The 21,074-nt window shown below is 35.1% G+C and overlaps 1 protein-coding gene and 1 long non-coding RNA gene across 4 annotated transcripts; both read left to right on the top strand.

Moving 5' to 3' along the window:
• Positions 1-6,947: 6,947 nt before the first annotated feature.
• On the top strand, positions 6,948-19,744 carry LOC110789870 (diacylglycerol kinase 1). Of its 3 annotated transcripts, XM_021994569.2 has the most exons (9): positions 6,952-7,260; positions 7,914-8,191; positions 8,303-9,472; positions 10,610-10,976; positions 11,929-12,005; positions 15,758-15,877; positions 17,207-17,371; positions 18,114-18,251; positions 19,314-19,744. In XM_021994569.2, exons 3-9 carry the CDS (start codon positions 8,318-8,320, stop codon positions 19,464-19,466), a joined length of 2,175 nt encoding a protein of 724 aa, XP_021850261.1. In that variant the 5' UTR covers positions 6,952-7,260; positions 7,914-8,191; positions 8,303-8,317; the 3' UTR covers positions 19,467-19,744. The 3 variants fall into 3 exon arrangements, 2 of the variants coding, with proteins under 2 accessions (XP_021850261.1, XP_056684056.1); XR_008920660.1 differs by having other exon boundaries at positions 6,948-7,260; positions 7,914-9,472; positions 18,118-18,251; positions 19,314-19,328; XM_056828078.1 differs by having other exon boundaries at positions 7,914-9,472.
• On the top strand, positions 18,261-19,113 carry LOC130460681 (uncharacterized). Its single transcript, XR_008920661.1, has 2 exons — positions 18,261-18,447; positions 18,569-19,113. It is a non-coding gene; the product is annotated as an uncharacterized lncRNA (long non-coding RNA).
• Positions 19,745-21,074: the final 1,330 nt, after the last annotated feature.

The raw sequence follows: 21,074 nt of genomic DNA, 5'->3' as shown, positions 1-21,074 counted from the left end.
AATACTAACTTAGCTTACGTACATTTAATACTAATACTAATACTTACTAACTTTATGTACATTTAATACTACTCCCTCTGTTTCAAAATGTTTGTTACGTTTGGACTTTTGCACGTTTATTAACGTATAATAAAGATTCTTTTGGTTTTTTATTAAAAAAATAAACCAAGTAAAACCCCAATCCACTAATAATTACAACAACCAATAAGATTATTTTATTTATCAAAATGAACCAATAATGGAAAAGCACAAAGATTGCTAAATTAACATACTTGGGAAATTGTAAAGAAATTTAATGAGTTGAAAAAATTGGGCCAATTAAAATTAAAAGTTGGCACAAAAAATAATAGTATAATAAGTTTATAAAATGAAAGATTCCCCCATGTAACAAACATTGTGAAACACCCTAAAAGGAATACGTAACAAACAAAAAGAAACGGAGGGAGTAATAGGTTAAAGTTACGAAAATTTGCATAAAAGTTATCTTGGTGTACAATAAATTTATTGTACACCTTGTGCGCGCAAGACCCTTTGATACTAACACAAATTCTTATTTACAATGGGTGCACAATAAATATTGTACATCGGAGTAAAGTTGACTCAAAATGCTTAAAAGATACATTTATATATGTAAAAGTTATCTATTTTTTAATGATAAATTTTTTCATTTGAATAAAAATTATTTCTTCAAAATCACTAATAATGTATAAATTAATCATTTAACCCTTTAAAATGTTTACCTAACTTTATAATATAAAAGTTACAGGAAAATAGGTTAAAGTTACGAAAATTTGCATAAAAGTTATCTTGGTGTACAATAAATTTATTGTACACCTTGTGCGCGCAAGACCCTTTGATACTAACACAAATTCTTATTTACAATGGGTGCACAATAAATATTGTACATCGGAGTAAAGTTGACTCAAAATGCTTAAAAGTTACATTTATATATGTAAAAGTTATCTATTTTTTAATGATAAATTTTTTCATTTGAATAAAAATTATTTCTTCAAAATCACTAATAATGTATAAATTAATCATTTAACCCTTTAAAATGTTTACCTAACTTTATAATATAAAAGTTACAGGAAAATAGGTTAAAGTTACGAAAATTTGCATAAAAGTTATCTTGGTGTACAATAAATTTATTGTACACCTTGTGCGCGCAAGACCCTTTGTAATACTAATCTCGCTTTAATACTAATACTACTACTACTACTAATAACTGCTACCTTAGTTAAATACTAACCTTACGTATTACTAAGCGCATTTATTATCTCTGTAAAGCTAATGTGATCTTTTGTATCCAGAATTTTCATGTTAATTATTTGATTGCTACTAATCTGCAAATAATGTTTCATCATTTTTAGTCGCAAAAAAAAAATTCTTGTTTATAAGCCAAAAGTGATACTACCTACTTTGCACTACATATACTCCGTACAAAATAAAAATAGAAATAATATCTCAAAAAGTTATACTATATATGTAGTAGTTAGAATGCGTACTCTAAGAAAATGACTTAATAATGTGAAAGAATTATCTAAAACTTCAACGTACAGACGTGATTTAATCTTAATTATTTTGCGGTTTTCTTTTGTTTCTTCTTTGATGTCGATGTCATACCTTCATCCATAGTGTTTGAGATGAAAATAATTTCTCTGTTTGGACAAGTAGGTTTTGTGTGACCGGGTTGTTTGCATATGGAACAACACTTAGTCCGCTTCATACCTAATTCTTTTCCGTCTTTATCTCGCTTCTTTTTAGGACGTCCTTTTCTCTTTGAATGGGGAGGGGGACACAACACAATAACTTGACCTTCAATAGAACTCTCCGTGGGAGTAAATCCTTCATCTGACAATACATCCTCCTCCTCCACTTCCTGAAAGCTACTTGCAGCTTCTAACAATGCATCACAATGCCACCTTGGAGGTAAATAGAAGGGTGGAATTTCGAAACAATCGCCATGAAAAAAATACTCGCAATATATGGCGACAAATTATGCCCCAAAACTCAAAATTTTTGCAACTGTACAATGTTGTTTGTCCATCCCAAAAGACCTTATGACATCTAGCAGTTCCCCCTTCAAAATATCTTACTATAAACACATTGTTGTCAACTTGATTAATAATATACAAACTACCTCTTGCAAATTCTTCTTGAAACTTTGTGAACGCAAATGGTGTAAGGATTTCAAAGGCTTGTTTTTCCAGAGGCAACTTTGTTTTCAAGGAAACGGGTCTGATTGTGGCAACCACTTTGTTATGTAAACGTCCTTGACTAATTTCTTGAGCCGCCATATCCACCTAAATTTTGTAGTAGAAAATAATTAGCTTGATAAAAGGATAGTTTTACAATAGCTACAATAAAATGGTAGCCACTGTAATAGATTGAATCTCAACCTTACAATATATAAGACTAATCTTGTCCATCCATTTTGTGGACTTTAAACATATTAGATGGCAGTTATTAACGAAAATAACAACAAAAAAATTTGAATAAAATTTCCTCCCATTTAATCCCACGACCTATGCAATCCATTTCCCCATTGCTTTCTCTCCTAAAGGCCTAATTTTGAAATTTGTGATACTCCATTTACCGGTTCTTTGAATTAGGAAACAGAGAGTTTGAGTTTGTTCAACAATTTTATTTAATCAACGAGAAATTTTCATGTTAATTTTCGTACAATAACCACACCGAGTTTCTCAAATGTAGTAGTATTGAGTTTATGCTCTTCAAAGAGACAAGGACTATTTTGATCTACTCTAATTTTAAGGAACATTTCGGATTATGCTTTCAATAACACTTTAAATGCATTTAATCATCAAACATAGAAGAATTACGTCGTCATAAAAGAGATATATTTATTTATCTTTCCATCTTGGTTTTTTTTTTTTTTCATCTTGGTTTTTTTTAAGGAAAATTTGTCAGAAAGGACCTTTTAAAGTCCAAAAATTGTGATAAAGGACCTTTTAAAAAAAAATTGCGAGAAAGGACCCAATTCAAGTTTTTGTTGTGAATAAGGACCAAAAGTCATTTTCCGGTGGTCAACGCCGATTTTCCGGCGTTGACTGGCACGTGGCTTGCACGTGATTCATTTTTTAACAAAAAATATATTTTTTAAAGCAAAACATATAACATTCACTAAATGACAAAACTATAAAAAAGATAAAAGTACCATTTCAGTACCATTTCGTTAAAAAGAGTATCATTTCAGTACCATTTCGCAAAAACGAGTACCATTTCATTAAAAAAAAGTACCATTTCGTTAAAAAGAGTACAATTTCATTAAAAGTAAGAGTACCATTTCATTAAAAAAAAATACCATTTCTTAAAATAAAAAATACCATTTCGTTTATCTCTTCTGGTGTTATGCATTTGCTAACACATAACGGTTGACCGCCGGAAAATTGACTTTGACCGTCGGAAAATTGGCGTTGACCACCAGAAAATGGCATTTGGTCCTTATTCACAACAAAAAATTTGAATTGGGCCCTAACTCACAACTTTTTTTTTAAAAGGTCCTTTGTCACAAATTTTGAATTTTAAAAGGTACTTTCTAACAAATTTTCCTTTTTTCAAAATTATTTTCTATAACAAATGAAAGTGATATCAACCATTCAACCATCAATAAAAAAAAACTACCTACTAGATACATTTTCTTTAATTGTATACTAATATGTGGATATGTCTTTTGTAATAATTTTTTTCTTGGCCATGGTGAACAACAGATAGAAGAACTGCTCTTCGCTTGGACGATCACAATGAACACCTCTAAGGTTCTATCTGTTGAAACTCTTATCACATAAATAGGAAATAAGAATGAGCAGATAAAGATGACACTGCAATGATTTTATTTATTAAATTTATCATGCAGAAGAACACACAAAAATTCGAAGAAAGAACTAGCTAATTAATAAACGGAAAATTTGGTAATATTAATCCAACCTTTGGCCGGTTTTCTTTTATTAATCCCACCTACGACATATTTTTTAATAATCCCACCTTTACTACCCAACGACTTTTATTGGGCTTTAGTGACCGATAACTGGTGAAAAAATCATCGAGATGGTGATGAATTGATGATGATGACTGAATACATCTAGAGAGAGTACTTCCACGTAGGGATATATTACTGGCGACAATAGGTTTATGACATGTTGGGCCCAATAAAAGTCGTTGGGTGGTAAAGGTGAGATTATTAAAAAATATGTCGTAGGTGGGATTAATAAAAGAAAACCGGCCAAAGGTTGGATTAATATTACCAAATTTTCCTTAATAAACAAGGAAAGTTGGTTATTTTCTTTAGAGTTGGAGTTAACAGGAAAATTAAGGGAGAGAGAGAAACAGAAGATAGATCGTGGATGGATAGTGTGGTAATTTCAATTTAATATTTTAATTATAAATTTTATTGTTTAAAAGATTTTTATATTTTTTTAGTCAAATAAATGAATGGTTGAGATTAGTCAATTATAATAAAGGGTAGAGATTTGATAAGTTGTAGTGGCTACCATTTTTATGTAGTCATTCAAAAGTCTAGAAAACATGTAAATAAACAGATTTGTTGTTATCACAATATATCAAAAGGTAATAATTAACGAATGTTTAAGTTTAAAGAAATTAATCAGCTTCACAAAATCTGTCAAACATGTGTGAGAAGAAACAAATCTTTTTATAAATGCATTTTAGCTCTCTGATCTTCCGGTATTTATCATCCCTCCAAAAAAATAATCACGAAAATAAGTCGGTGCACAAAAATGTCTCACGTTATGTAGGCCTTTGACATGCTTATTGTCTTGGAAATTATATTTATCAACCATTAAAGACCAATTGCACTCGATCAAACTCCTTGGATATAGTCATCTTGTATAACATATAAAAATCACCACACCATTTTTGGTAGTCATTGCGTAGAAGTAAAGCAAACCAACAACTAAACTTTGAAGTAATATGCCATATACAAAAGCTATATGTTTTGTAGTTGGCAATTCCTTTAAAATTGCTTCAGACATCCAAGGATCTTGATCAGTAATGATAGTCTTTGGCGGTTTCTTCATAATACTAACAAAAGTCTGGTATTTCAAAATAATTAAAAAGCAGTATAATTTGTAAGTAACTAAATCATTAAAAAAAATGTGTAAACTAATTTTAAATTCAAAGTTTAACGTTCAAAGGCATACCTTCATTAACCACTTCAAAGTAGATGTTGTCTCATTGCGAAAGTAGCGCACAACCGAACAAAATTGTCTTCCCATGAATGTCGACACCAACAAAAATTCCACATAGCACGTCATATGAATTAACCTTATAAGCAGTGTCAAAAACTACAACATCGCCATATTTTTGGTACTATTCAAAACTTTGAGCTTGACACCAAAATAAATGTTCTAGCCTTATTTTCCATCCAATGTATATGCATATTGAAACATTTTATTGTCTTTCTTTGCACATTTCATATACTGCATTAGGTTCTTTGCATCATCATCTCCAAGTATTCTCTTAAATTTGCCAAAAACATTGCGGATATCTCGGTCAAAAAATGGCAAGTCACCATGTTTAACACCTTTTTGAAGCTCCATGACCCGAATTATTTGTCTAATTGTCAATCTCGCTTCTTTATATAACATAATTTATTGTTCATCTTCGGGAGTGATTGTGTGATTTGCGGGAAGAAAACGTAGTCCTTCACGTGACAACATATCATGATTGTGCTCTTTAACTAATATAGTGACATGCCATTCTTCCGGAAATATATCAAAGCACCGCTTAAGAGTAATACGCATATGAGCAGGGCAACCACACTTCGCAGAACCCTTATTTCTTTGAGATTTTGACAAGTCAATTACCTTTAGACGTGGTTTGCCACCACGATAGCAAATAAAATATTGTCGGACCGTTTTTCCTTGTTTAGTATCCGTACGATATTTAGAGGCCACGAAACCATGTCTTTTTGCATAGTTGTTATAGAAAAATATGTCTCTTCTTGATTTTCAAAGGTTTGACCTATAAAAGGTTCACCATGTTCCCCGTCTATAGGAGCTTGAAACACTTCCTTCTCAGTTGGAGGTTCATTCAAGTCAAAATTAAGCATACTTGTACGTTAGGAAGCGTTGTTATTATGTTGTCTCATTCATGTATTTGGTATTTTGGTTTGAGAGGCTTTAAAAGAAGTATTTAAAGGCTTAAAAATGGACATGAGTGGCTAATTTGGCTAATACAATATTTAAAGGCTTCAAAATGGACATGAGTGACTAATAAAACGTTTCAGTCTTTGGCAGTATGCGGCTAATTTGTATCATGACAAGTTAAAAATGGATTCAGAGTATGCGGCAAAATGTATATACATCAAAATGTGCCAAATTAGCAATTATGCACGTACTAATAATGACACTAACTTTTATTTTTCCAATGAGACAATTTTCTATATCTTTGTTTAACCGGAAGTTTGCGTAGATTCTAATTTTGCATTGAAAATATAAGAGTATATTAGGTGTTATTAATGCTTATATGCAGCCCTAAGGGCTTTCTATATCAAAAGTCTATTATTTATTGTGATTAGTTGTTATAATGTAATATTTAGTTTTTATATAATTTCACACGCATAGCGTGCATATAGGCTAGTAATGTGTATTAAAAGACATCTATAAGAAAGTATACGTGACACATGGCGCTCTGCTTATGACTGATTCGCTTCGATTTCGTGTAAGGTTTGACGCCATGACCTTGAGTTTAAATAATAAAGCCTTCCACTAAGCTATTACATGTTTCATGTTATCATTAAAAAAAAAAAAAAAAAAAAAGTATGTGTGGATATAATTACGTAGTAACCCGGAATATCGTCCGGACCCCAAAACTAATTTGTTCCGAAAAATCGACAATACCGACAGCCACGTGTCTCGAAATAACCAAGATTCGTATCTGATTTACCGTACCCCACCTCAGCAATTTTCTAGACAAACCTCCTGATTCAGATTCTCTCTTTCTTTCTTTTTGCTCGAACCATCCCAAACAAAAACTACAAATTAAACGAAAATACCCAAAAAGATTAAAAATAAAAACAAAGATCAATTCAAAATTCGAAAAGGAAAAGCTTTGAAGTTCGTAGAATAACCCTTATTGTTTATTTCTAGGTTTATTTGATTCATATTTTCCCCTCTTGTAGTGCGTACTGTTGCTTTAATCGATTCCAAAACCGGTGCTCACTTATTCGATTTTGAGATCTTTGTCATTCGTTTAGGGTTTCTGATTGCTGTTAAATTTTTGGTAAGTTATTCTTTCTTCGTTTGATTCTGTAATCGAATCAATATTATGTTGTTTTGTTTGAAAATGTGTGTTTTTTTGTTGTTTCAATTTTGTGGTTTGTTTTGAATGATCGAGGGGTTTATTTAAGTTCATTTGGTTCATTTGTTAATGTATTCCTTAAAATTTGTTGTTAATTTGGTTGCATTTGTTTGAATTTTCTTGTTCGGTATGATGAGGCGTTGAATAATGTTGGAGTTATTTGATTAATGTAAGCTTTTGTTACATTATTTTTGATTTTTGAGCTAAATTTGAAGGCTTATGTTTGTGGAGCTTTGTATTGTAGTCATTGGAATGTAGTCATTGGAATGAAGTAGCTGAATAACAAGTATGAGCTTTGATGCAAATTTACGGGCTCTATGTATGTTGTTTTCGGTAGTAGTATATGTGAACACTTTGGGATCACTGAATGAGATTATGCTAGGGAGATGTCTTGTGTCGTCGAATATGCCAGAATCTGCATTGAGTGTGTATGCCCTGGTTTCCCCTTTGTTCTCCGTTCCTATGAATTATAATTGGGTTGCTTGAGCAGATTACTGCTGTGGGGCTTCCTTCAATGTTCTTGTTTTGGATGCTAATCGTTCACACAGTAGTTAATCATTGTGTATGTATTGCAGGACTTTCTGTCTATTCCTCGACCTTTGTTGTGGTGATGATTTAGGCCCTGTGGCAGTTTAGGTTTAAGTACTACCAGTTTTTTGTTGTATAGAAGTAGGAGATTGCCGGAGTTTTAGGGAAGTTAAACATCAACTTATAGAGATTATCTCCTTCATGGAGGTCTGATGGGGCAGAGCAGAGATGTTAAGGTCAGCGTTACTGTGTGATGGGCATGATGTGGGCTGTGTTGCCTAAATATGTGATGTCATCCCCATGGTAAAAGTTTGGAAATTTGGTGGTAAGTTATTTAGGCGATTTAATGAAATGTAAATGAGAGTTGCAGCTGAACTTCTTCACTCTTTGTAGCAGAAAGGTGTATTTATTGGCTCTTTTTTTTCTGTTGAAAAAGGTTATGTTTTAAAGAATGGATGATCTTCATGAATTGTTGGTTGGCAAGAATACAAGTGACGTGACCGATTCACGCTTTTTTATCCTTTCATGCTTTCTTGCTGGTCTCGTTGGAATCTTGACTATAGCATTCACTGCTTTTCAATGGAGAAGAGACTTAAATTTGAATTGGATGAAAGCTATAGCAAGATCCAAAAAGAATCCGAAGACAAGGAACAAATCGCCCGAAGCTTTACATACTTGGATTTTGGAATCTGTAACCCGTGCAAAGAATTGTAATTGTTGTGTGTGCTTAAAATCCTTTACTCCCTCACAAACTCTTGGACCAATGGTGGCTTCAGACAGTTTTATAAACCGATGCAGCATTTGTGGAGCAGCTTCTCACCTAGGTTGTTCCTCAAACGCACACAAGGATTGCAAGCGTGTATCAATGCTAGGATATGAGCATGTTGTACACCAATGGGCTGTTCGGTGGATAGAGATCACAGATCAAACTGATGAAACTTCTTTCTGTAGCTATTGTGAAGAGCCATGTAGTGCATCTTTTCTCAGTGGATCTCCCTTATGGTGTTGTCTATGGTGCCAAAGGCTAGTGCATGTTGATTGCCACACCAGCATGTCTAATGAATCTGGTGACAAATGTGATCTTGGTCCTTTGAGAAGGTTGATTTTATCTCCACTGTTTGTCAGGGAATTAGGCCAGTCATCTTCTGGTGGAATTTTGAGCTCAATTACTCAAGGTGCAAATGAAATTGCTTCAACCGTACGTGGACGTATTAGAAGCCAAAGCAAAAAACATAAGTATACAAACGGTTCTGCAGTTGATTTGGGTAGTGATAGTAAACCAGGTGATACTTTAACTGATAGTACTTCAGGTACCAGTGTAACAGTTAATGGATCTCATACCATGGAGGACAACTGTAATGGTAGTGGCAGCACAGGAGATCAGTGTAATGGAAATGTAGATAAACATACAGATTTAAAACCTGATCTTAAGAGAAGTACATCTAATACTCACAAAGATGACCAGGTTGTTCAAAAACAGAGATATGTGATTCTTGATCTGCCATCTGATGCAAGACCGCTCTTAGTGTTCCTCAATAAGAAGAGTGGGGCACAACAAGGAGACTCGCTTCGGGTTCGCTTGAACATGCTACTCAATCCAGTTCAGGTTAGACGGTGTAACGTGTTTTTCGCCATCATATGATTGTCAATTTCTCCTAAAATATATTGGTTTACTGGGTTTGCATTATTTTGAGAAGCCCCCTGTCTCTTCGTCTCTCCCTTTCTCGAGAGTTGTTTTTCATAGGAAAAAATAAAATTGTTGTGTGCTTAGTTGGAAGAAACAAGCTGTATTTGTGAATTGTGATACATTTTGGATACTCGGAGATTAGATTACTTTCTTCGTATTTTTAATGCATGTAATGATCAATGAAGGAGTATTTTAGCAATTGCTTTCATAGTGCTTGATATTATCATGTTCTCAGTGCAACTATTAGAGTACAACTACAAGAATACCCCAACATACATTCCACTGTTCAACTGTTGGCAGGCTATGTGGGGTTCAGATGTATAGAACTTTGCTTTTAACAGTATGAGCTTGGTATAGCGGTTGTTTCTGAGATGGCCACAGGTGAAAAAAAGAAAAAGGGAGGTATAGAGCCTTAAACGGAGTATTTCTTTAGGACATAAGTTGACGTGACATGCATTTTTTCTGCTAGGTTATAATCCCTCCTTTATCCCACAATGTCCACTTTTTAATTCTGGTTTGCCTCATTTTATTGCCCTCTTTGGTTAATGGGTGCATCTTCATTTAATAATTGTTATTGCAATCTTCATTTAATAATTGTTATTGCAATACTGACAAGCCCACGGCTTGACCAGCACATTAAAATACTCTTTACAATATTTGTGAAAAGTCAGTGTGCAGTAGTTGTGGGTCATAGGGAGTAGGAATATAACACAGAGAAGTATTGGGAGCCTGAATTCCCTTCAAAACGGACTCATTGGGATTGGTGGGGTGGACTACTAGTTCCAATTCGAGCAGCTTTCCAATTTCAATGAGCTGCCCAATCTTCTGAACTGTTATTCATGTAAAATTCCTTTCATTTATTTATCTATTATAATACAGAATGTACCATAGTGGTAAGGGTGGGGTGGAACCTAATAGGACTTGCTCAAAATTACATCCAGGTCTTGTAGGGTAGGTGAGAGTAAGACTACTCTTTCAAGCCACTATTTTTTCGTCCTTTATATTTTGTTGATCTGGATCTCTTCTTTGGTATTCTGATTTTTTGCCTGCATGCAGGTTATTGAATTGGGCCCAAATCAAGGACCTGAGGTCGGCTTATACATGTTCAGAAAGGTGCCACATTTCAGAATTCTCGTATGTGGAGGAGATGGAACTGCTGGTTGGGTTTTGGATGCTATAGATAAACAGAATTTTATTTCTCCTCCGCCAGTTGCTATTCTTCCAGCAGGGACGGGAAATGATCTTGCAAGAGTTCTTTCTTGGGGTGGAGGACTTGGCTCAATAGAGAGACAAGGAGGTCTCTGCAGTGTATTGCATGACATAGAGCATGCTGCAGTGACCATTCTTGACCGATGGAAGATAGCAACATTGAATCAGCAGGGAAAACAACTACAACCCCTCAAATTTATGAACAACTATCTAGGTGGGTCAAAGTTGAGTCTCATTTTTGTTTCTTTCTCCCACTATGTAATTGTTAAGTGGTCATATTGTGGTTTCTTGTACTTCACTGCTATGGAAAAAAGGACGCATTTCTGTGGGTTTACTTCGTTATGGGATACATTACCTTGTCAATTCTTAAAATTGCTTTCTGTTCTAATCTCTTTCCTGGGTGGCCTCAAGCTTTCATCCTGAGGGTGTGATCCCGTCACCTGAATTTGAATTACATGAACTTATTGTAATATTATACTCCCCCCATATTTTTTATGTACCCAGTAGACTCACTCTTGTTGCTAGGAGAAGTGAGTTGATGTAGAAAAAGGTGGAAAAAAAGTTAGAGAAAGGTAGTAAAATGGTGGGTGGATGTAAGAAATAGGTAAGTAGGAGAGAGATAGTGGAAAGGTGTAATTATTGTGGGGAAAAAGGATAAGATGGTAGAAGTGAAAGTGAAAGTGAGAAACAGAGAGAGTATTAAACTTGGGTAGCCCTTATTGAAACTTAATTGAGTTTGATTCTCCTGAAATATCATTTTTTAGTAAGTTGAAAAGGAAAGAGCCTAAGCATGGTAAAGTTGAGTTCACAGAAATTTGATTAGCTAGACATGTGTAATATGGTGTTTATCTAGTTATGTGTGTTATTTCAATAAAATTATTGCAGCTCTCTTTTTGACAAGAACTGAAAAATCTTTCATGAATTAAAAATCAAAACTTCTTACATTTTTCCTTGCCGCAGTTTCTCTTACTCTTCTTTAATGTGAACTTTAAAAAGTCCATTTTAACGATTCAGATTAAATGGGGGCAGCTGATACAAGTTATGTTTGATACTTTGTTTGCTTGTGGTCTTTTTATTTGATATCTTGATGATGTTATTTACTCATGTGATTGCGGAGCTGTTCTATAGATTGCAATAACCATGCAATGCATTTTGTTGCATCACAGGGGTTGGTTGTGATGCGAAAGTTGCTCTAGACATACATAATATGAGGGAAGAGAATCCTGAGAAGTTCTACAGCCAGGTAAGCAATCTTACTTGTTGTATTAATTTTTTTTCTATTAACATCTATTAGCAGGTGTTCTACGAAAAAATATGGCTCAGTCAGTCGGTCACAGTTGCAAAATTTAAAGAATTGTCGGAGATTTGATTGTTAATTGTAATGAATGTTACCAGAGAATGTGGTTGGGAACAAAAATCAGCTGGAAGTTCGAAGGATTAAGTCTTTTCTTGGACAAGGTGTCTGGATCAGTGTTTAAAAAAGCGTAAAGCGCACTAAAGCGATATGAGTCCTAGAGCTTAAGCGTAAAGCGCAAGCGCAAAGCGCGAGCTTCATCGAAGTGAAGCGCACTTTTTAAGAATTCAAGGTTTCTTTACCATTATGGATACATATCTTACTAAAATAACCACAAGAACACATAAACATCAGATTTTCTTCCCTGTTGCTCCTTGTTTTAACAAAATGAAGCATGTAACATAGTGTTTATCATGTAATATCCACTAGGAAGCAAATATACTATGCTATTTTCAAAAGGATAATGTCATCTTCTTTTTTCTTTTCTTTTGGATACTTGGCCCACTTTCTATTGTTAAGGATTAATAGGATGTGGTCCAATAGACAATAACAACACATAAAAAAATGCTTTTAACGTGAAAAATTGAAAAAAAGAAGAATTTCAATGAAGCTCAAAAAAGCGCGCCTCATACGCTTTTTGCGCTTAAGTGGGCTTCGGTGCGCTTTTTCACAAACGCTTCGCTCAGACCTAATTAAGCCCTTTGCCCTAGAGCTTTGAGCTTCAGCGCTTAAGCGAGCTTTAAGCGCGCTTTTTTAAACACTGGTCTGGATAGACGTGTGGGATGGAATCTAATGGATTAAGGTTCACTCTTAGGCTCTTAGCAACTTTGTTTGTGCTGGGCAGGATCTGACATGGAAGTTTTTTATCCAACAACGAAATATTTACTTTTCAAAAAAATAAAAAAATCTTTGTAGATGTTGGCATGCTTTTGGGCTCATCCGTGTTATGTACACGTGTACAACACAAAGTGTTTGTTTATCCCTACATTACTCCGTTCGTCCAAATAGCGGTCTATACCTAGTCTACCTATCCATCATGGTGTATGAACTGGAGTATGGTTTCCCTTATTATGAAAGATATATAGGCATATACCCCTTGGATATCCTCCTCTATCCATGAAACCGTCCTAACTCATATATGATAATTTTGACTTCAGGGCATTTTTTAACTACGAAAGATTGAAAGATTGCCCCAATTTTCTTTTCGGGCCGTCCCTTTGAGTCTGCCCCATATCATTTATGGTATGTGGTTCTCACATGTCTCCCCTCACACACTATTATTTAATTTAGCAAAAAGACAAAACCACCAACCCACTTGCTTTTATTTTGCCTAATTCTTAAAAAAGGGAATATAAGCATTTGGGTCAACCTTTAGGGACGGAGGGAGGATTTCTTTCCAATAGTTTGCATCTAAGTTAACTAAAATTACTCCTTCCGTCCTAAAAGATTTGCCCGAGTGCTTTTGTTTACTTTATTAAGAATTGAGTATACTCAAAAGCAAATTGGTAGATAGATTTGTCTTTTAGTTAGATTAATAATTGTGTGTGAGGAGAAACATGTGGGGACCATAAACCAAATAAGGTACGGGGCAAACAAATAGGGACATCCATTTATGGCTTATGCGGCAATCTTTTAGGGACGGAGGGAGTAACCATAGATTTCATTTCTAGGGTTTAATTTGGGAAGATGGGAACCCTAGACTTGAAAGTTGATTTATGGATATCTTGTGGCTTCTCCGAGTACAAAGAGCCTGCAGGTGGCTGTTGACTGCTGGAGGTAGAGGGAAGAAGTGCACACTGTTGTCAAGAAGCATTTGAAAAGATTGCATGCAGCTAAGCTACTTCTGGAGTTCCGCTATACCAATAGCAAACTGGGCTTTCCATTTACAACCTTGTTTATATCCATTTTCTCAGATAAGGAGGAAATTTTTTCATCCTGGTTTAGTTCTTTTTCTCCCAATTTATCCCATCTCGGAACTTTCCTTTTTTTCTCCGCAATATCAGTCTATCAACCCGAGTCCTTATATTCTCAAGTCTTTTTGTCGTTAAAAAATTTCAACCTATTGCATCAAAGCGACTTTCTTTCTTTCAATAGCTTTTGATCTCCATGACACTACGATGCGCTATGCTTATTGGCTGCACTGAAATTACTAGGTTGTCATTTTCCTTTTTGTGATACAAATTACAGATGCATTCATAATTTCACATCCCTCTTTTCCCCGTTTTTAATTCTTCTTCAATCCCATATTGTTTTGCATTCTAGCCGTTTTTGGCTGTCCTAAATTATTTGGACACTTGCCCTTTTCAATTGAACTTTCTCTTTTAATCTTTTCTCTCTCTTCAACCCCAAACTCCTACTTGTTCTTTCTTTCTCTCAATATATAAACTTTTCTTTTTATTTTATTTCATTATATATTTATTTTTAACCAAAGCCCCAAAAGCAAGTATGCATAATAGTAGGAGGGATTATATATTCCAGTTGGACCAGGCAACCCGACAAGTTTTGTGTGTTGAATATCTCTGCAATTCTTGTCTCTGTTTAGGATTTCTTCTACCTTCATTGAGAGTGGTTAGAGGGTTATAATGGAGTTCCTATTATTTTGATGTGGGTGAATGATACTAAAATTACTAACCTGGTCACCATCTTCTTGAGTGACAAAGATTTTGTAAGTTTAATTAGAGGGTGTGTTAGGTTAAGGAATTTAGCCTTGTTCATTTTACCCCTAAGAAAAAAGTTTGTTGTGACCCATAAGTTAAGATAACCTTGTTCTATTTAAAACTAAAATAAGTTTAGATAAAGGGGGGAATAAGTTTAGATAAGAGCTAGTAGGCTTCATTAAGTAATGACAAGGGGATATTAGGCTTTCACCTGGAAAAATGTTAGCTAGGAATTAAAAGCTACGACAAGGGGCAATTAGTTCAAATAAAGGTTAACGAATTCAGGTAAGGGATACACAAGTTCACTTGACAACAAAAATGAGTTCATATGAAGGCCTAAGTTCATAAGGAAATACTATGTATAAGATTGGAAAAGTTAGGAGAAAAGTTTTGAAGGGGAAACCAATGAATTTGTATCGATATCCATTGTTTGATGGTACTCCGGCTTTAGAATTTTAGATTTCTTGGCGGAAGAGGGTGCTACTTAATTGTGGAACATTGTTGAGCTCATAGGTTCTTTGCAATTAATTTGGATGTTTGTTAATGAAGTTTTTTGTGCTATTTGAACTCCTTTTATAGGCACCTATAAGATAACCATGGCAACATCTTTCTCTACTTGTTATATTTCATGTGTTTGAGTGGACAGCTAGTGTGGATAAGCTCAATTAGTGGGAATCTGCATGATTAAATATCTTATAGGTGTTTGTCTCTTAATATGTAAGTTGTAAAGGTAGCACATTGCCTGGTCAGCAAACCAAGCAGTCAAACACCCTCATGCAATTGTAAGAACTCCCAAGTGAACCAGTGCAGGGTTGGAAGTGGTGGCTTGATATACCTTATATATATATATATATATATATATATATATATATATATATATATATATATATATATATATATATATATATATATATATACTCTTTTTCTTTAATGAAAATATGGTTGATTTATTATCTTTCAAAATTTGTTATCTTGTTGCTATTGTTACATGAGTCTAAATTTCATATTATGACCGTCTGATAGCTGTCAACTGTATTCCTGCAGTTTATGAACAAAGTCCTTTATGCTAAAGAAGGGGCAAAGATTATAATGGACAGGATATTTGAAGATTTTCCTTGGCAAGTTCGTGTTGAGGTAGATGGTGTTGAGATTGAAGTCCCTGAGGTGAGTATGATGATTGGATTTCACGATGAACTATGTTTATTTGCTCCTTTCGAAGTTTTGTCGCTTTCTATCAAATCCTAGGTTTTCAGTAGGATCCAAGGTCCAAATGGTCTTTTTTCCTATTCATGTCGTAGTTTTAATTTATATTTTTCTACAAAGATAATGGAGAAAACTGTACCAGCAGAAGGAAGAAGATGTACGAGTAGAGGACGCTGTCTTCAGGAGTGATTCTGAGAGAATATTAAACAGTTGTATCGTATCGAGGAAGTGCCTATTTACTTCACAGGACCTATCTTTGTGCTTATTACTTTCTAAATGCCTACTTGAGCCCTTCTTCCCTATGATGAAATTGAGTGCTGGTTCTTTTTCATCATTGGATTGACTGACTTGAGTGACTTCAATTCCTAACTATTGCATAGAGTTTAATGAGATAACTTCTTTGTTTCAAGTAGGGATATGGGAAATTAGGGCTAAGTCCTTTCAAGGAGGTTTGTGCCTCGTTGTTTGCGGATACCTTTGATAATCAGCTTGTTTGCTTCCCTGTAGCTTCCTTTAGTCCCTTACTTGTTACATTGGTAGGTCTCTTGGTATGTTTACAAGCTATATAATTGACAACTGCTCGATTGGGTTGATGGATACTCCATTATCTCCGTGCTATTGTCTTCATCATGTTTAAGTTCCAAGAATTCCTCCAGGAGTAAGGACATGATGCTGCAGATGCTCCAGCATTTGTTTAGTGACGTCCCTTGCGATCCTCTGAGTGTTTGCTTTCATGGACCATTCTTGCTCTCTAAATGTTATGGCTGGCCTGAACCACCATGAGTTGTCAGCAATTGAAGACTTTGTCAGGACTAGCGTCATCTTTTCACACTTCCCTCTGTATAAATGGCACGAAAATCCTGTTTAAATTTGTGTGGGTAACTGCAGTTTTCACCATGGCGACATGGATAAACCAATTTCTTTCTTAGGATTTTGAGTTGGTTACAAAAAGATGTCCAAGTAGGTTTTGCAGAAGAGTGTAAGACGACAAGCAGGTCATCGGACTCATCTTATAAATTAAGAGGTGGAAATAGACACCCAGTTGCCTGTCACCTTAGTTAATTCGGGCGATACGAGTTAACTGGGTGTCTATTTCCTTCTGATTATTTGCCTTTAATTTTTCTTTTTAGACAAATTTTTTGACTTCCCGTATCCTAGAAATTTCTAAGATTATCTCAACAGTGATATATGGTGTCTTTTGTCAACTTCTTCCACTTTATTTTCAGATCTATTCTTAATGTTTCCATCACCACCACAGACGCCCAGGTGTTAATATATTGCTGTTTATAGGATGCAGAAGGTGTTCTTGTAGCAAACATTGGAAGCTACATGGGGGGTGTGGACTTGTGGCATAATGAAGATGAAAACTTTGGCAATTTTGATCCTCAATCAATGCATGATAAAGTTTTGGAAGTTGTGAGCATATCAGGGACATGGCATTTGGGAAAGCTCCAGGTATAGTGGTATTCTCCTTTCAGAATGCATTGTTGTCGTTCAGCTTGATGCCCCTCTTCCCGATGATATGTAAAAGAGGAGGAGATGAGTTGTTCACCGAAATTGCCTGTTTGGATTGTTTTTCATGTCCATTTTGACACCATGACTCCGTGAGTACTTTAGACTTTAATTTCGGCTGCTGTATGTTGGTGAAGGACAGAAGGGATGGGTTAGAAACTTAGAAAGGAGATTCAGAGGTTCTGCCTCTAATTTCAGATAACTAGTCAGATAGTAATTATAGTATGTGGATTGCGATATTCCCAGCCAGGCGATGAGCAGTAAAAAACAATGGATATGTCATATGTGTTATTCCATATCAGCTTGATTCAACTTTTGTATCTTTGATTTAGCCAATGATGCTCAACTGAAAGAATATCTGGTCCACTGGTTGAGAAATCTGCAATTCAGTGCAGTGATTCTTTCTTGTTCTTTGTTTAATACAAGCTTCCTTTTTACGTATCCTATGTTGGCTCCTTTAGTTATTTCAAAATAGAAAGAAATAATGATTTTAACTTATTGTCTTAGTAGAGCAGTTAATCATGCAGTTTACGACTGTTTCTAACAGTGTTGAATAACTTCAGTGATTTTTTTTTATAGCAATGCTGTGAATGACTTGAAACGTTTTGCATCTCACTTTAGACCAGCCTTATTAGACTCCTCAATAGTTTCTTGAAATCTCTTCTGTATAAATAATTGGGTGTAGGTAGGGCTTTCCCGAGCTCAGAGGCTTGCGCAAGGGCAAAACATCAAGATCCAGTTATTTGCTGCCTTGCCTGTCCAGATAGATGGGGAGCCATGGCTGCAGCAACCTTGTACATTGCACATCTCTCATCATGGCCAGGTACTCCCATACCCCCCTTTTTTGTGTAAATTTTTTTTCTTCTTTTATTTACTATAATGTGCAATTGGGCTTGCTTGCGAAGATAGTTAACTTGTTATGCTTTTGGATACTCTTTTATTTGGGGGAGTTGGGGTGATACTAAATGGAAGGCCTTGCTGAAATTTCTTGAAAGGAATCTTAGAAGACATGGTTGACTGTGAGTATCATGAATTCATGACCTTGATTAAATAAAAGACAAATATAGTGCTTTATTAAATAGAAGAAGAAAAAGGTTGTACGGTCTAAGATCTGCTAATATTACTTTGTTCGGGCTTCAGGGACCGACTATTCTGTTGATAAGCTTTGGTCAAGGCCCTTATTTGGCTGACTCTGGCACTAATGGTTGAGGATATGACTGGATCAATGTTTGCAAAACGGAATCCCAACTGCCTAAATATAATCCTTGCTAGATAGAAATGATGGGGTATCAGGACTTTTGGTCTCACATCGAAATGTTAAGATTTTGATACTTTGATTAGGGGAAAAGACGAACAACGTGCTGCAGAATAAAGAGGCCCCAGTTGGTGCTTCACTACTTTTGAGCCTCGATAAATGACAGGAGGTTATGTTGTTTTTATGACCTGGCCTTTCGTTTCTTGATTTCGAGTTTATAGATCTCTTTTACTAGGTTTTATATTGACTGTCATAGAAGAATAAGATCACACCGGCAATAAGAACCTCTTTCTGGTCCAACTCCTCTTCCTTTTACTAGGTCTATTATTTGTGCCACTGACTAAGACATTTCATCAGGAGCCGAATCTGAGCTGAGAGATGAACAATTTGTTCAAAACCTTTCTTTTCTTTCGAGGCATACTCTTTCTCGTTTGAATCCCATGGCAACGGCGGTAGCAGTTCATGTTAGCACACTGACGCTAACCTGAACCGAGAGACCTAATCACTGATACTCTAGTAGGATGAAGAATTGTGCATTTATTTGGCCTACATGAGAGCCCCTTGATTGAGTTGGACTGCTATTCCTAGATAATCTATTTAAGTTGAGTTTAATATAATATAATATTTCAGGCGTTCATGTTGAAGAGGGCAGGTGAAGAACCTCTTGGTCATGCTGCTTCAATACTCACAGATGTACTGGAAAATGCAGAATCCAGTCATGTTATCAATGCTACACAAAAGCGAGCTCTGCTGCAAGAAATGGCATTACGTTTATCCACATAGACGCATTCCATGATTCCGGTGCCCTTGGTGGTTTGTATTATGAAATTTTGGATGTGTATAGCTGCCTTATCTTCTGTTGTAGGTTCTCAATGTGAGGTTTGCACTTCTCTCAGAAAATGCATGGCTTTTGTAGGATACTAGGATCCTTTCCTTGTTGTGCTTAAGGGAAGTTTTTGCTCTTCTTTTCCCTTGATTGCCATATACTCCTTATGCATCGTCTGATTTGTACAGTTGTAAAGTTTTTAGACACAGCGTGGTTTTCATTTTAGAACCTGCAATTTTTTTTCTGTTTTTTTTTTAATATTGCAAATTCCGGGTGGGAGATCATTTCTCTGTTTTCTCAAGCTTCGAAACCAGTACAGCCTTGTCTCAGAGTGTGCGAAACCTAGACGGGACTACTAAAACGGGATGGAGGGGGAAACACTATTCTGGACTAAAGTGTTTCTTTAGATGATCTCAATTGAGCATTTCTCGTATTCATTATCATAGGTTGCTTTGTGTTATTGTGTAGGTGTTGGATTTAGCCTCCATTTGACTGATATGTTTCACCTGAAATGCCTTGGATACAATTAGTAATAAGAAGTAATTTTTCTTATGCAGTTTACTCAATGTAGTTCCATTTCATTGGAAATTTCTAAAATGCGATTTGTTTTTTTTTAAAAAAACCAAAATTGTCTCAACTAATCAGAACTCGTTTTAACTATTTTAACTTATTGAACATAAATTATTTTTTTCGTGAACACATATCTTATTTGAACTTAATTTTGTTGAACTTATCTTATTTGAATTTATTTTTGTTGAACTTATTTATTCTGAAATTAGTGAATAAGTACACATAACAAATTCAAGTCTCTTCTATTTTGTGGGAAGTAGAACAATAGGAACAACTACGCATCAACCAAACAAGTACTTAGATGTATTGTTATTGTGCTTTTTTCTTTTGACATACGACGAGAAAAGCAGGAAAAGAACTAGAGAGAGTCAGACAAAGAAATAGCTCAAGTGAGACCTTGTTGTGCTAGAACACGACACCCTTCTTGACCTTGCTAATGATGCAAACCTGAAACTACCGCCTCTAGACCTGTCAAATGGGTTGGTCGGTTGGGGAGGGTTGTAAAAAAATTACTTTCGTGTTTCCGTTAGTTCGGGTAGGTCACTTTTGGGTCCGGGTTACAAATGTTTGTTTAACACACATAACTTCCGGGTTCGGATCGACTCAAAGAGTTCAATACTTTAAAACGCATATTATATCTTAATTAATTTGGTAATAAATATACAAAATATGTGCATAAATTAACAAATTTTCATACACAAGTTTATATTTAGTCAAATTCAATCATAAAATGACGTAAAATTCAATCAAAATCATATTACACCAACAACATAATGCGTGTTTAATTTGCTTAAAATTAACCGTAATCTCATTTTTATTACTATAAATACAATAATTTCTAATTGGCCGGGTCAAAAACGGATTCGGTCAGGTTTTGACCCATTACTTTTCAGGTTGTTCGGATTCGGATAAAATTGGATTACTGGTCATAAAATCTTGTCCAAGATCTAGTATTTTCGGGTCGGATTCGGATCGGTTTTCGAGTTGGGTCGATT

This window comes from Spinacia oleracea, chromosome 5, assembly GCF_020520425.1.
Source record: "Spinacia oleracea cultivar Varoflay chromosome 5, BTI_SOV_V1, whole genome shotgun sequence".
NCBI classification, from domain to species: domain Eukaryota; kingdom Viridiplantae; phylum Streptophyta; class Magnoliopsida; order Caryophyllales; family Amaranthaceae; genus Spinacia; species Spinacia oleracea.
The sequence above is the reverse complement of the archived record's forward strand: the minus strand, read 5'-3'. Positions and strand labels throughout refer to the sequence as shown.